At 39.4% G+C, this 13,536-nt stretch overlaps 1 protein-coding gene across 1 annotated transcript in view; it reads left to right on the forward strand.

Moving 5' to 3' along the window:
* The window catches only part of LOC150076308 (ciliary microtubule associated protein 1A-like), a 39,932-nt gene that overhangs the window by 12,498 nt on the left and 13,898 nt on the right, over positions 1–13,536 (forward strand). The window contains exons 4-6 of the mRNA XM_090387314.1: positions 750–997; positions 4,296–4,414; positions 10,640–10,780. Coding sequence (XP_090243440.1) covers positions 750–997; positions 4,296–4,414; positions 10,640–10,780 — 508 coding nt within the window. The remainder of the gene's footprint in view (positions 1–749; positions 998–4,295; positions 4,415–10,639; positions 10,781–13,536) is intronic.

Consider the following 13,536-nt stretch of genomic DNA (forward strand, 5'->3'; position numbering starts at 1 on the left):
AGAAATAACAAAACTTTAATTGGATTACTAGCTGCCAAGGCGACTAAGGCAGTGCTCGTAGGTAGCACAGTTGGTATAATATAATGAACCTCCTAGAATTTTTATGGGCCTTTTTCACAACGTGGCTGATTTTGTTGGTCTCAGATGAGGATAGCATTTTTTTTTTTCCCTCCCGGCAACTCGAGTCTTTCGTCCAGTAACAGCAAATTGAATCACAGAACGCACGCAATTAGCAACATATTATATACAGTGCAATATGGCCTAAGTTGCTGATGCGCCTAAAACCCTACAATAACCAACCAAGGACAGCGGGCATCGATATATATATATATATGGCGTTAAAAGTCACATGTATTGTAGACTGGTTTGGAAGTACGTGACAGGCAAAACTACCATTTCCAAGAGATTACGTCATCGATATTAGCTGAAGATCCCAAATAATCTTTTTCCCCGGGAGGGAGGGGATAATAACGGTTTCACTGTGCTACCGCAGAGGCCAGCCTGGCACAATAACCGAATAAAGTTAACTACTCTCTTCTGAACAGCTCTGAAAATGCTGTTGTCCACGTATATATCAAAATATTTCGCGATATCTTTCTATCATAGGATCGGATACGCTTCTCGAGAGGATATTGAAGTTAATATTTTAAAGGGCTATGAACAATTTCAGGTTTTACATCGACAGAAATATCGTTTTCTTTCTTGTGTGGAAATCTGGAAATGAATTTTCTTCATGTTATCTATTTCAGGACACCTCTAAAGCAAAATCTGTTAGGACCAGGACCAGCAAAATATGATATTCGTGGGATGACCAACAAGGGAAAAGATAGATGCCCCGCACCATTTTTAAGCTTCCGTAATAAAGAACTGAAACGGTTTATGACACCAAGCCCGGCTGCTTATAAAAAAGAAGCCTGTGACATGAGTGTGTTTCATAGGCCTCCAGCATATTCATTTGGATTAAAGCCAAAGCCCTTCAAACCTATGAGAATACCCGGTAAGACCAGTTATTTTTAAAATAATGTTAGAAATAAAGGATGTTAATCATTTCAGAAATGAATGTTTTCGCCTGACGAAGTACCACGAATGCTGAAACATGTCAGGATCGTCAGGCGAATGCATACTTTATGCCCTATCAAATAGACCTATAGTCAGATTTCTCGCAATATACATATGTTAAGGCAACAAAATAAGTCTAAAGGACCTTTGAACCAGCATACTTTTAATAAGCATAACAGAAATAAATCATTCTTAATTCCGCATCTTCTGGTATCATTCTCAGATACTTAGCTTCTGTTAGTCCTCGTTTATAGGATGTTTGTGTTACATGAAATGATGTGTTTAATGAGGAGACAATATGAGTGGAGCATTTCAGTTATTTCACAGGATTGTTCAAAAAGTAACGGCAATATGACTGTTAAAAAGAAAAAGAAAACCTACAATATTTTACGCCTCATAAATAATTACTATTTGTGTGTAATTTTCACATTTTAGACTACCGAATAATGTTCTAGGAATTCTAAAATTCTAAAATAGTAAAAGATATAAATAAATAACTTTAACTCCAATCTGTCCTATGATTCACTCCCCAATCTTATCAAGTTTATTTCTTATGCAATAATTTAATTTTACGTTTTTAAATGCACATTGCACTTTATTTATTTATATTATTATTTCTCCCTGATGGGAATGGGGCGGGGTTCCACCCCATGACGGGTGGAACCAAGTGCACAGGATGGTTGGTTTGTCCGGTTATTACTGCTGGTCGAGGAACTCTCTAATTATCCTTCAGGTGTTCAGGAGTGAAACTTTCTGAAGTTTCTTGCAGGTGTTCTCCGGAAGGCCTATTGCTGATAGGGTCTTTGTGTAGAGTATTTGGCGCCATGCCGGTGGCCGACAAGGTGATCGGGATGGTCGTTACTTATTCCATATGCCGCATCTCTTTGACCTCCTGTCTTAGGTCTGTCTACCTGATCTTTTTCCTCAGAAGTTTTCTGGAGGTTGCCAGCGTTGGGCACCGCTATGTCGATCAGATAGGTAGCCTTTACCTTCTTGTCAACGAGGGTTACATCGGGTCTGTTGTGAGGGATAGTGCTGTCCGTTATTATGGGGCGGTCCCAGTACAGCTTGTGGGTTGAGGTTGCTAGTACAGCCTGGGGTTTGTACTTGTAATATGGTACACTTTCTTTGACCAACTGGTATTTCCTAGATAGTTTCTGATATATTTATCCCGGCAATCTGGTAGTGTCTATGGAAATAGACACGTAGAACACAAGTAGCCGTTTATCAGAAACCAGCAGTGACATAAAGCGGCAACTTCTCACTGGCTATGAACACATAGAAGCAGTTGACCAATGCAACTTCTCGGTATGCGATGGGGCAAAGTTTTGCACTGGTCAACTACTTTCTATTGTGTTCATTGCCAGTGAGAAGCTTCACCCGCATGTCGCTGCTGGTTCCAGGTAAGCGGCTACCTGCGTTCTACGTGTAAGTACCCTATGAGTGTACTCCGTCGGGCGATCACGCAGCATCCTGCAGTGATGTGCTGGTTCGTTTCTAAGGACAGGTAGCATCGTCGACCAGTGCCATCTGTCACTCCGAGTTCCTTGGCAATGTATTTTCTATAGTTCCTAGTGTTGATTACCTGGTCTTGGATGGTGAGCATGACTCCTTCAGTCTAGGGGAAGAGCATCCCGCTTGTGAGCCATGCATTGGAGGTGGAGGTCACTGCAGCGTCTGCCATGGAGTGTCCCCTTTGCTCGTCTTTCTATCTTCGTTACTTATGTCGGGAAGGTAGGGGGTCTCCTCGCTTAGGATGAGTGGGGTATGCCGCTTGTCTACCTTTCTTATGGCGGCCTGGTAGAGTGGCGTGTGGTTTTCTGGAAGTAATCCTTCAGATTCTCAATCGCTTCTGTTGCTCGATGAGGTTTGTCAAGCCCCTTTCTCCCTCTTTCCGAGCTATGGTCAGTCTCTCTATGGACGAATTCAAGTGGTGTTGGCGACTCTTGGTCATCACTGTCCTTCTCTTTCTCATGATCTTTTACGACTCACTGTTAGACTATTCCGTGATCCCGAAGGAGTATGTTAGCACTGTGACTGCATAGGTCAAGGTCAGTGGTTTTAAACCTTTTTTTAATAACGGCACCCCTAAGTAATTTATTTTATTTTGCGGCACCCCTACTCAATCTACTCAAACTCAATTTTCTGTCTGTTAGATCCGATTCTCTCTCTCTGTCTTTATATATATATAATATTAAAAAATATGTTATATGATAGTTATTACAATAATACAATTATAAAAATTACATTTAATAATACAAATTATATATATATAATATATAATAATTTTATTCTTTTTACATAGAGGTACTAGGTAAGCATCAATTATAGATCACCACAAAATTAAAAAGATACTGTACACCTTTTTATAATGAAATAAACATATAAATTTTAAAAAATAATAAGTTTAAGTAACTTAAACCCAAATTACGTGGCACCCCTGGAATGTTGTTGCGGCACCCCGGTTGAAAACCACTGGCACAGGTGTTTATGGCTTTTACTGTGTTGCCTCTGCTCAGCTTTGCTTTGAGCAAGCTTCTGAGTCTCTGATGGTATTTTTCGGTCAGGCAAGCCTTAATTTCCTTGTGCTCTAACTGCTGAGCCTACATCAACCCCAGGCATTTGTAGGTCTCCCCCCACCCCATCATGGCTTCAATCTCTTTACTTGTCTGCATCTGGTAATTTCGGCTGACTAATTTTCCCTGATGCAACACGTTGGTGTTGTATTTGTCTAGTCCAAATTACATCTTAATGTCACTGCTGAATTCTTCGGTGATCCAGAGTAGCTGTTGGAATTTCTTTTCGCTTGCCCCGTAGAGCTTGATGTCATCCATGTATAAGAGGTGGAAGAGGATGTCTTGTTGTTGAGCATGGTGGAGATAGCGGATTGAGTGGTAGACCACTGTAGGCTCAGGACATCTCCATGAAATATTCCTCTCCTGATGGGGATCGGCCCTGTTCTGATGTTTTCTACCTTAATTATTATTATGTATTTATTTTCATTCAATTAGAATTGCTTTGTTGACCTATAATCCAGCCCTAAGTCTAAATCAGATCTTTTGGACTGCAAAATAATTTTTGAATGGTGCATTTAATAAATATCGCCGTTTAATAATATGAAATTTGTTTTTTAAATTAGGAACTTTAATTCATTAAATTTTAATTAAAAATGTTTTATTTAAAATACTCAATATAATCTGTGAGGAGACGCTTATCTAATATTGTTTTTTAAATAGCTCCAAATGCCTACAACATTCCCGCTACAATTGGTCCAGCTCGCCAACCCGCACTTCCTCAGAGCCCTGCATATTCCATGCGCTTGAAGTTGGAGGGACAATTGGCTGTCAGGACGAGGGTAAGTATTTTTTTTTTAAAGCTGAGCGTTTTATTTTATTTAAAAAAATACCGGTCTTTTTAAAAAGTGCATTTCCAGTGCTCTGAGTGCATTTCCACACCAGCCACAGAATCGGAAACAATGTTTATTCGATACTTATTTAGCCAAAAGCAATGTGCTGACTGTCACACTTGCACACACCATTCCGAAAATGTGCATAACAGCAGTTATATAGCAATCACGATTTCAAATAAATTTATAGTCTGAAATTCATCACTCCTGCTGACCACTTCATTTGGGACTTTGCTCTAATAGGGTGTTGAGTCATTTTTCTCCATGATTATTGCTTTCACATGTCTTGCCATAGAATCTACAAGGTTCTTAAAAGTGTCAGGGGAAAAACTGTCCCAGGTAACTGACCGAGGTAAATAATTAAAAAATAAAAGTCAAAAGCAGTTACAAAATATAGTATTTTAAATTGTTTAAAATGTAGATGGAGAGCAGGAATTCACAAAGACGTCCCAGTTCATCTCATAGGTGCTTAATTGGATTGAGATTTATCTGGGGATTATGTTGGGAAGAACAGATATCTCAAGTCCTTGACGTGTTCCTGAAACCCCTCAGGTACTCATTTGGTATAGTGGCTAAACACATTATAGTTCCAGATGTAACCGTCCCCGTCAAAGCAAACTTGTAATATTTCTGATGCATTTGATATCCAATAAATCTCAACAAAACTGGCTTGTCGACAGGTGGAATCAGGGGATTAAAGGATATCACCATATTCCTTACCGCGGTTAACTTCTGCAAGTAACAGCTTGTGTGGAATTGCCTACGACTGCTATGCATTTTCTAGTTTTCGAATGGAACAAATGCTAATGCGTTGCAAAGTTCCGGTATTAAGGCGTCGGTCAATTATGCTGTCGTTTGATTATGGTCAGCCTTAGCAGTCTGTTCCAAAAGCTTCATACCGCGTACTGTTACTGTAGACTTGTGGTCAGACTTGTCTCGACGTCTGTTTTGATGTATTTCTCCATTTTTAAACAGTCAAATAAAATCTTGAAACAGCAAAGAAGATTAACTTTTTTTTCATGCACACCAACGACTGTACCTCAATTGAACCCGGATTCTTTCTTTCTTTCATTGCTTGTGAACGGATTGCGGGATACCCTCACAAATCAAAGTTTTTTGGATGTTAACTGCGCACTCCATACGACTGCACTAATTTGGCTTGATTTGGATAAATAATTTCCGACCCACGGATCCCCATCAGTCATAATAAAGTTACAAGACGATATAGGAAACAAAAGATAAATCTGAACAGACGTAATGATTGTACAACTCAGTTAGAGAAATAAATACACGTATACTTTCAAAAGAATACATGAACACTGGAATATTAAAAAATAATACAAACATCAACCTACATCTGACCTTAGTTTTCGAATACAAAGCCGCCTATCCTTTTAATGAAATGAATCACCCCTTCAACAACAGCATAACGTGTTCGTACCACACAATATAAAGCAGGATGGAGATGTCTAAGGACGCTCTATGTGTGCAATTCAGTGCGAGAACGAGCAAGACGAAAGATGTATCTCATCTCAAAACACTCAAAATGAAGTTGTACATGAAAACACCCTATTGGGGTTTTCACGTCCAACTTTGTATCGGGTGTATCGAGACTAATCTAATAACTAAATAACATCCGGCCAACAGGAATCCTGTCATCAGAAACGTCTCGTTGACGTGAGAGGACAACGGAGGCTGACACAGAAAGGCTACAGTCAGTCAAACAACAACAAGTAACCAAAGAACCTGTTTAGAACACATAACTCGTCATATCTTGTTAAGGATGGAGTATTTCAGCCAACGACCGAACCGGGTTCTACTCCTGTCAGAAATAAACAAGATACGGTTACAGCGGGCTCAGGAACATTAACATTGGACAACGCGGGATTGGAAAAACATTTCCTCGACTGACAAATCACGGTTCCTGCTATTTCACGTTGATGGGAGGACCAAAATATGGCGAAAAGGGCATGAGTACACGGACCCGTTCTTCTAGATGTAAACAATGAAGGTAAATGGCAGTGTAATAGTGTGGGTTCATGATCACAATGAGCCGATTTATAGCAGTTGTGCAACACTGGATGCCGCATGTTATCTGGAAATTATTATTATTATTAATAATTTGAAATGTATATCCATCTGCGAATGGGTCGTTCCAACAGGGTTATGCACCACATCACAAGGCCAGGATTGTATAGAACTAGTTTCAGTAGAATGAGAGTGAATTCAGCTTACTGTAGTGCCTCTCGTCGTCATCGCATTTCAGTCCAATTTTAGAATCTGAGGGATGATGTGAAACGAGCACCCTGGAATATAGATCCACAACCATCCAATTTGCAAAAACTGTGGAATACAACTGAGTAGACATGCACCAGCATCCCTGTAACATGTTTTCTAGTTGAGGATTCAATGTCACGACGAAATGTTACCTAATCGCTCTTAGGAAAGCTTACTTAATAAAGTGGTCTCTCTCAGTTTACGTTCAGTAATAATATTTCTGAAAATCCTTTCGGTCAATTTATGGTGACAATCAGTTGACATTTTGTTCCATTGCTCCTTTGAAGCCGTTTACAGATGGAAGTTGAAAAAGGATGAGCAGGCATTCAAATTCATATCCAGCATTTTTCGAAGGTTTCAAGTCAAGAGTCTGCCGACAAGGCTAATTAAACATTATTCTCTTCAAGCCAGGCGCCTACAAATATGGCTATGTGGCTCAGAGAATTATCATGCAGATACATGTAAGATTTTCATCCTTAGAATTCCAACAGCATAGAGTACAAAAGTGTCCTAAAGGTCAATCTGTAATATGGAAGTGGTAAGCATTATGAAAAGTACGAGTAAGCACTATCCCCCAAGTAGGTATCATTGAAATTACGAGAATCTCCAACAATCTGCACTGCACACTACACGTTCAACTCAGCTCTACTTATCGTTTTAGGTATTTGACTCCACGTTACCCCAAGCGATTCGGACTGATGTGAATTCACAAGCCTCAGATAACAGTAATATTTATTACTATTATAGGTACGAGGGAGATTTGAAAAAATCGTGGCCCAAGTATGAAAGGGTAGTATTATAGTGTTAAAAATTTTCTTTACTTAATATATAACACCTCCAATAGCAACCCATCAAGTTTCATGCAGTTTCAATAACGTCTTTTTTTTTTTTTTAATTACGGGTCTTGAAGGCAACAAAGTTGTGTGAATGAGGAAAGATGGACAAAATCAGTCACTGTGCAATCATCCATTATTTGGGGGGGGGAGCGGACTAACGCCAAAGACAATTCATGAAGATATGGTTACAACAATGGGGGAGGATGCCCCTTCCTGTTCCATGGTTAAGTGGGCAGCAGAATTTAAACGAGGGAGGAAGAGCCTGGAAAATGCCCAACGCTGTGGAAGACCTGCAACGTCCATCACTCCAGAAGTTGTTAACAGTTTGCATTATCTGATGATCAGTGATCGATGAGTGACAATTCGGTACAGTGCCAGCGTCTTGGGCATCTCATCTGAATGTGAATACCACATAATAAGAGGTTCTCGCTATGAAAAAGGTGTCAGCACGATAAGTTATAAAGTTGTTGACAGCAGATCAAAAAGGTACAAGAGTTGTGAAGTCAAGTTTTCAAGAAGGTCCAGAAAATATCTTTACAAAGTTAGTGACCATGGATGAGACGTAGATCAATCACTTTCAGCCAGAGACGGAGGCATAGTCCAACCAGTGGAAATACTGCTGTTCTCTCCCCCCCCCTCCAACGAAAGCCAAGGCGATTCTTTTCGCTGACAAGTGATGGCATCGGAATAACCTTCAGAAAAGTCAGTCAGTCACTCACAAGGGCATATTATGCAGACCTTGTGAGGCGTTGGAGTGAAAATATCAAAGAAAAACGCCGAGGAAAACTCAGCAAAGGAGTCTTGTTCCACCAGAACAATGCGCCTGCTCACAAAATCTGTCACTGCCATGGCTGCTCTGCATGAGTGCGGCTTTGAAATCTTGTACCATCCTCCATTTTCATCAGATCTAGCGCCATTGGACTTCCACCTATTTCCTAATTTGAAAAAATACCTGGCTGACATCCATTTTCCCACCGACAGTGACGTCACTTCTGCAGTGGCTGCATTCCTAGAGGCCCAAGAGAAATCTTTCTTCACAGCTGGAATAAACGCACTTTAGCATAGGTGGAAAAAGTGTATTAACTCCAAAGGGGAACATTTTGAAAAGTAAAATGTTATCATATTCCTCAAATGAACTTCATACTCAGGCCAAGAACTTTTCAAAAGGTTTGTTTGGTCTGGCTCTAACATAGAAACCAAGGCTATACAACGCCCAACAAACGGTGAGTATACAGAAAGTATATTCACGATATGTATAACAGAAAAGGCAGGACGAAGATATTCTCTGACCAAATTATTAATATTATTAGCTATATGGTGCAAGGAAGCCTGAGGCTTATGCTGCACCAGCCAAAAAAAAAAAAAAAATCCCCGAGTTACCATGAGAGAAAGAGAGAGAGAAAAGTAGAAGGGAATCACCAAGAAAGAGAAGAATGATGATATCCAGCTCACGACCCTGGGTGTGCCAAGCCCATACTCACCAGATGTGAGCCCCATTTTCCTCAGTAACTAGTTTCCACATTCCTCAGTAACCAGTTTTCACATTCCTCAGTAACCAGTAACGTTATGGAAAAGCACTCCTCCATACGTTAATGATTACGAAATGTAATTTACAGCATTGACACGCTGTTAAGGAAAAATTATTCGGAACGGGAGGAAAATAACGTGGACCTCAAGAGCGTCAATGGGGAGGCAGATCAGCTTTCCAAGGTTCGGACTTAAATTATAGGCCTCGTAAGGAGAAAAGTAGGTTGGCCCGGTGAGGCTGTTTCCCAGGGCCTCTGTAATTCTCAGGCACTCCTGGTGGGCCTAATATAGGAAAAATTGGCATTCTTTGAGGACACATGCCACACGCAGATGCATCTATCTGATACGTGGACTGCATACAATGATTTGTCACGCTACATGACGTTCTACTCCAATGCTTCGGTTCTTTGCACCAGGACAGCCAGTGACATGGATTGTTGGAAAACAGCTTAGACTTACGAGCAGCTGCGCAACCATAGTAGCTCATTCTATAAAGTGGTTTTACGATGGTTATTGGTCTCACGCTTATCCAGTAGGCTATCAATGGATTCTCCTTATTACGAGAACTTTTCCTCTATCAGTTTTCAACTTCGACATGCTCTGGGGGTTATTAATAGTCGTCTACCTGGCTTCGGATGAATAATCTTCCAGCGTTGTACGATGTTTACTACAGTTGGTTTTTAATGTCCCACTCTTTCTGCTATCTAGCGAATAGGCATGCATTCTATGTGGAAACCTCTGTCACACCTTTATTGTGAGGAGATCCAGGTCCTTTTCCACTCTCTTCCATCCACCTGTAATTGAGGCTGTATGCCTTTTAAATCCTACTTTTAACTAGTACTGTCATCTACCCGTTATATTACCTCTGAAATTAACCAATATTTCCCAGGGGGGGGGGGCTGAAGTGTCCTAATACATGTTGGAGAATCGTGGATTTTTACAATTATTAATATTTGCTTTATATTAATATAAATATTTAACAACTATTAAGATAACATTATTGCTGGGTTGATATACGGAGTAATTTCATATTTTTTGCAATAGAGAGATGTCTGAAAACCGATCATTTGCCAATGGAACAAACAAACTATTAATGTGTTTCGACAAAGTTTACATGCGAATTTGTATAGTGCAGTATACTGCCATCATAGATTGAAATGGAATCTCATTATTTTGATATCGTTTTTAAATAATGAGATTCTATTTCGATTTCATCAACTGTTTTAAGTCACTCAGGATTTTTACGTTGTTCATCAATCACAATCGGTTATTACTCACAGACTAAAGGCCTTTCACTGAACTATATTTTCCCTTTAAACTAAAGCAATAAGTAACAGTACCGAACTCACCAAAAGTTACCATGAATAAGTACGCAGGTGTAAGCTCATTGCCATGAAAACGAATTAAATCAATAAATTATCATATTTAAATGAAAATAACTGTAACTGATGTGTTATTTCAGAAGGAATTAATGTTGAATTTTTGCGTATGTTTGAAGTTCTATCATCATACTGTTTTTTTTTTTCTTTTCCAGTCTCCTGGACCAGCAGCATATACTGTTCCCCATACCAATGTGTACAAAATTAAGCCGCCCAGTTACACAATGTCAACCAAAGCTTGCCCACCGGAGGATCCAACTCAGAAGCCAGGACCAGGAGCTCACTCGCCTGAGAAGGTAAGTTCATGGTTTGAAAATTTTCTGAGTGGCAGAGGCTCCTGAAATATGATCAAGCATTATTTTCAATGAGCAGAACAATCAAGTCAAAATAAAAAAGGTAGTTTCACACTGATTAATACAGTTAAACATAAGTACACAAGCAGGGCCCTACTTGTACAATTATGTTTTTTTTTTTAGTTTTTTTTTTTTTTTATGTTTTGCTCATATTGCGCCATTGGGTATTATGTTTGCATACAGTGCGTGTTTGGTGAAATTTGCATATTATGCGGGCTAAAAATCTCGGAATAACGCATGGGAAAACTCTACCTCCTCCTTCATCTGAGATCGGCTAACTACAGCTTCGATGGAAAAGGACTTTAGAAATTCCTCTAATAATAATAATAATAATTTATTTATCCCTATTTTGTGTTACAATTGTTGGGAGTTAACAGCAAGAAGGGAGGGAGAACACATAAGCCAGAGGCTTTTTAGGGGGTGTTCCCTTTGAAAAAGATAACAATAAAAACAGATACATCATGAATCGGACATGTTTCTACATTCCATTACAGAGACTTCGTAAACCAACCACACATGTCGCGTGGTTAACAACAGTACTTGTAATTACATTGTGAGTACTTTTACAATAACAAGTATGAAAGAAAAAAATTATGAAATAATTGCGTATAGAGTTACAAGCTTTTTGATAGCTATTCTTTCAACTTGTTTACATAGTTTCCAAGCTGGTATGCATTGTGGAAAGTTCAGTGGAAGGTGATTTATATCAGACATTCCTGGTGATGTGTTCAGTTAGGAGCTTCTTGAACCTGTTTAGTGAAATGGCATTTTTGATATTTTCAGGAAGATTATTCCAGGTTTTTGCGCCTCTGTATTTTATATTTTTTTGACCTATGGCTTTTCTAAAAAGCGGAACCTTCAGGTTCGCTTCGTTTCTTAAATTATATCTTATTCCTTCTTCTTCTATTGTTATAAAAAAGGATCTAAAGAGAGGAGGAAAGTTTGGTGTTTTCAAAGCATTGTAGACAAAAACCGCCTCAGCTTTTTGTATCAGTTGGTAGATGCTTAAGAGTCTCGCTTCCTTATATCTCGAAGTCACCGATGCATTCCAGGGAAGGCCCAAAATTGAACGAACACATCGATTGACGATTGAATTGATTCTCCTAAGGTTATGTTGACTGGTCGTACCCCATGAGATGATTCCATATGTGACGTGAGGCTGTATTAAGGAAAGGAATACTAGTCTGAGAAGGGAAGGAGGTACCCAGGCAGAGGCTCGGGCGAGTATTCCTGCTAGTGACGAAGTCTTCTTTCGTAAGGTGATCATTTGTTTATCCCAACTCAGCTTGTCATCTAGCCAGATTCCTAGAAACTTGGTATCATTCACCCTTTCCAGTTGTTTTCCTTTGTATGTTATTTCGAAATCAATATTTAATGGTTTATTTTTCGTCCTAAACACCATATATTTGGATTTTTCTGGGTTTAGTATCAGCTGATTCTTTTGAAGCCAACTATGCATTTCAGAGAGCAGGGCAGAGATCTTGCATTGAAGTTGGTTAGGGTCTTTATCAGTGATTAGAATAGAGATGTCATCGGCATACGCTACTAGGTGGGAAGATGGAAGATGAGAGAGAAATTCATTAATGTAAAGAACAAATAGGATAGGTCCGAGAAGTGAGCCTTGAGGTACTCCCCTGGAGAAATAAGAAATGTCTGAAAAGGACTGGTTTGTTTTGACGACAAATGGCCTATCAGTAAGGTAGTCTTCAATGAGAAGGTTAATTTTTCCTCTCAAGCCAAGATTGTTGAGCTTGTTGAGTAGGATATTGTGATTTATGCAGTCAAAAGCTTTTGATAGGTCTAGAAACAGTGCTATTGCATAGTGACCCTTTTCAAGACAGTCCGTGATCCTAGAGCAGAAGTCAACAATTGCCAGGTCAGTTGATCTTTTTGAACGATAAGCATACTGTTGTTGATGGATAAGCTGATTGACTTCCAGGAAGCCCATGAGTCTGCCGTGAAGAATTTTTTCGAATAATTTTGCAAAAACTGAGAGAAGAGCTATTGGACGAAAATTTGTGATAGAGTTACAATTTTTTCCCTTAGGAACAGGAACAATGACTGCTTTTTTGAATTGAGACGGGAATTTACCAGATTGAAAGGAAAGATTGTAAATATACTTCAGTGGTGTTAGAATTGAGTTAAGGACCTTTTTCAGCAGAGCAGGAGATATTTCATCAAAGCCAGGGGCTCCCTTTTCTTTTAGTTGATGTCCTGCTTCTAAAATATCTTGATCTGAGAGCGGAGCGAGGAAAAAAGAGCTCCTCATTGAGTGCTTGACAGATTCACTCGTTGCATTATCTCTAGAGTCAATTTCGTCTTTAAAAAGGTTATTCACACTTGAGATAAAGTGATTACGGAAGGCTGCGGCTTTTTCGTGGTCATCCGAAATGAGTACCTCGTTCTCAACTACATCTCCAACGTAGCTCTGTGATTTCGTTTTCCTTCCAGGTAGTAGCTTGTCCAAGACTGTCCACTTTTCCTTGCTTGTAATGACGCCTTTAAGTTGGGAACTATAATAATTCCTTTTCTCCGACCTAATAGTGTCGGTGACTTTGTTTCTGTACGTTGTGTATTTGTTTTTATCCGCCTCCTTTCCTGTTTCTCTAGCAATTCTTGCAAGTTTGTCCCTTTTCTTTAGCATGTTACAAATTTTGTTTGACATAAATGGGCATAATTTCCGTCTTGGCCTAGTGGTC

This window comes from Mastigoproctus giganteus, chromosome 13, assembly GCF_048544385.1.
Source record: "Mastigoproctus giganteus isolate SK-2022 chromosome 13, ASM4854438v1, whole genome shotgun sequence".
Lineage (NCBI taxonomy): Eukaryota > Metazoa > Arthropoda > Arachnida > Uropygi > Thelyphonidae > Mastigoproctus > Mastigoproctus giganteus.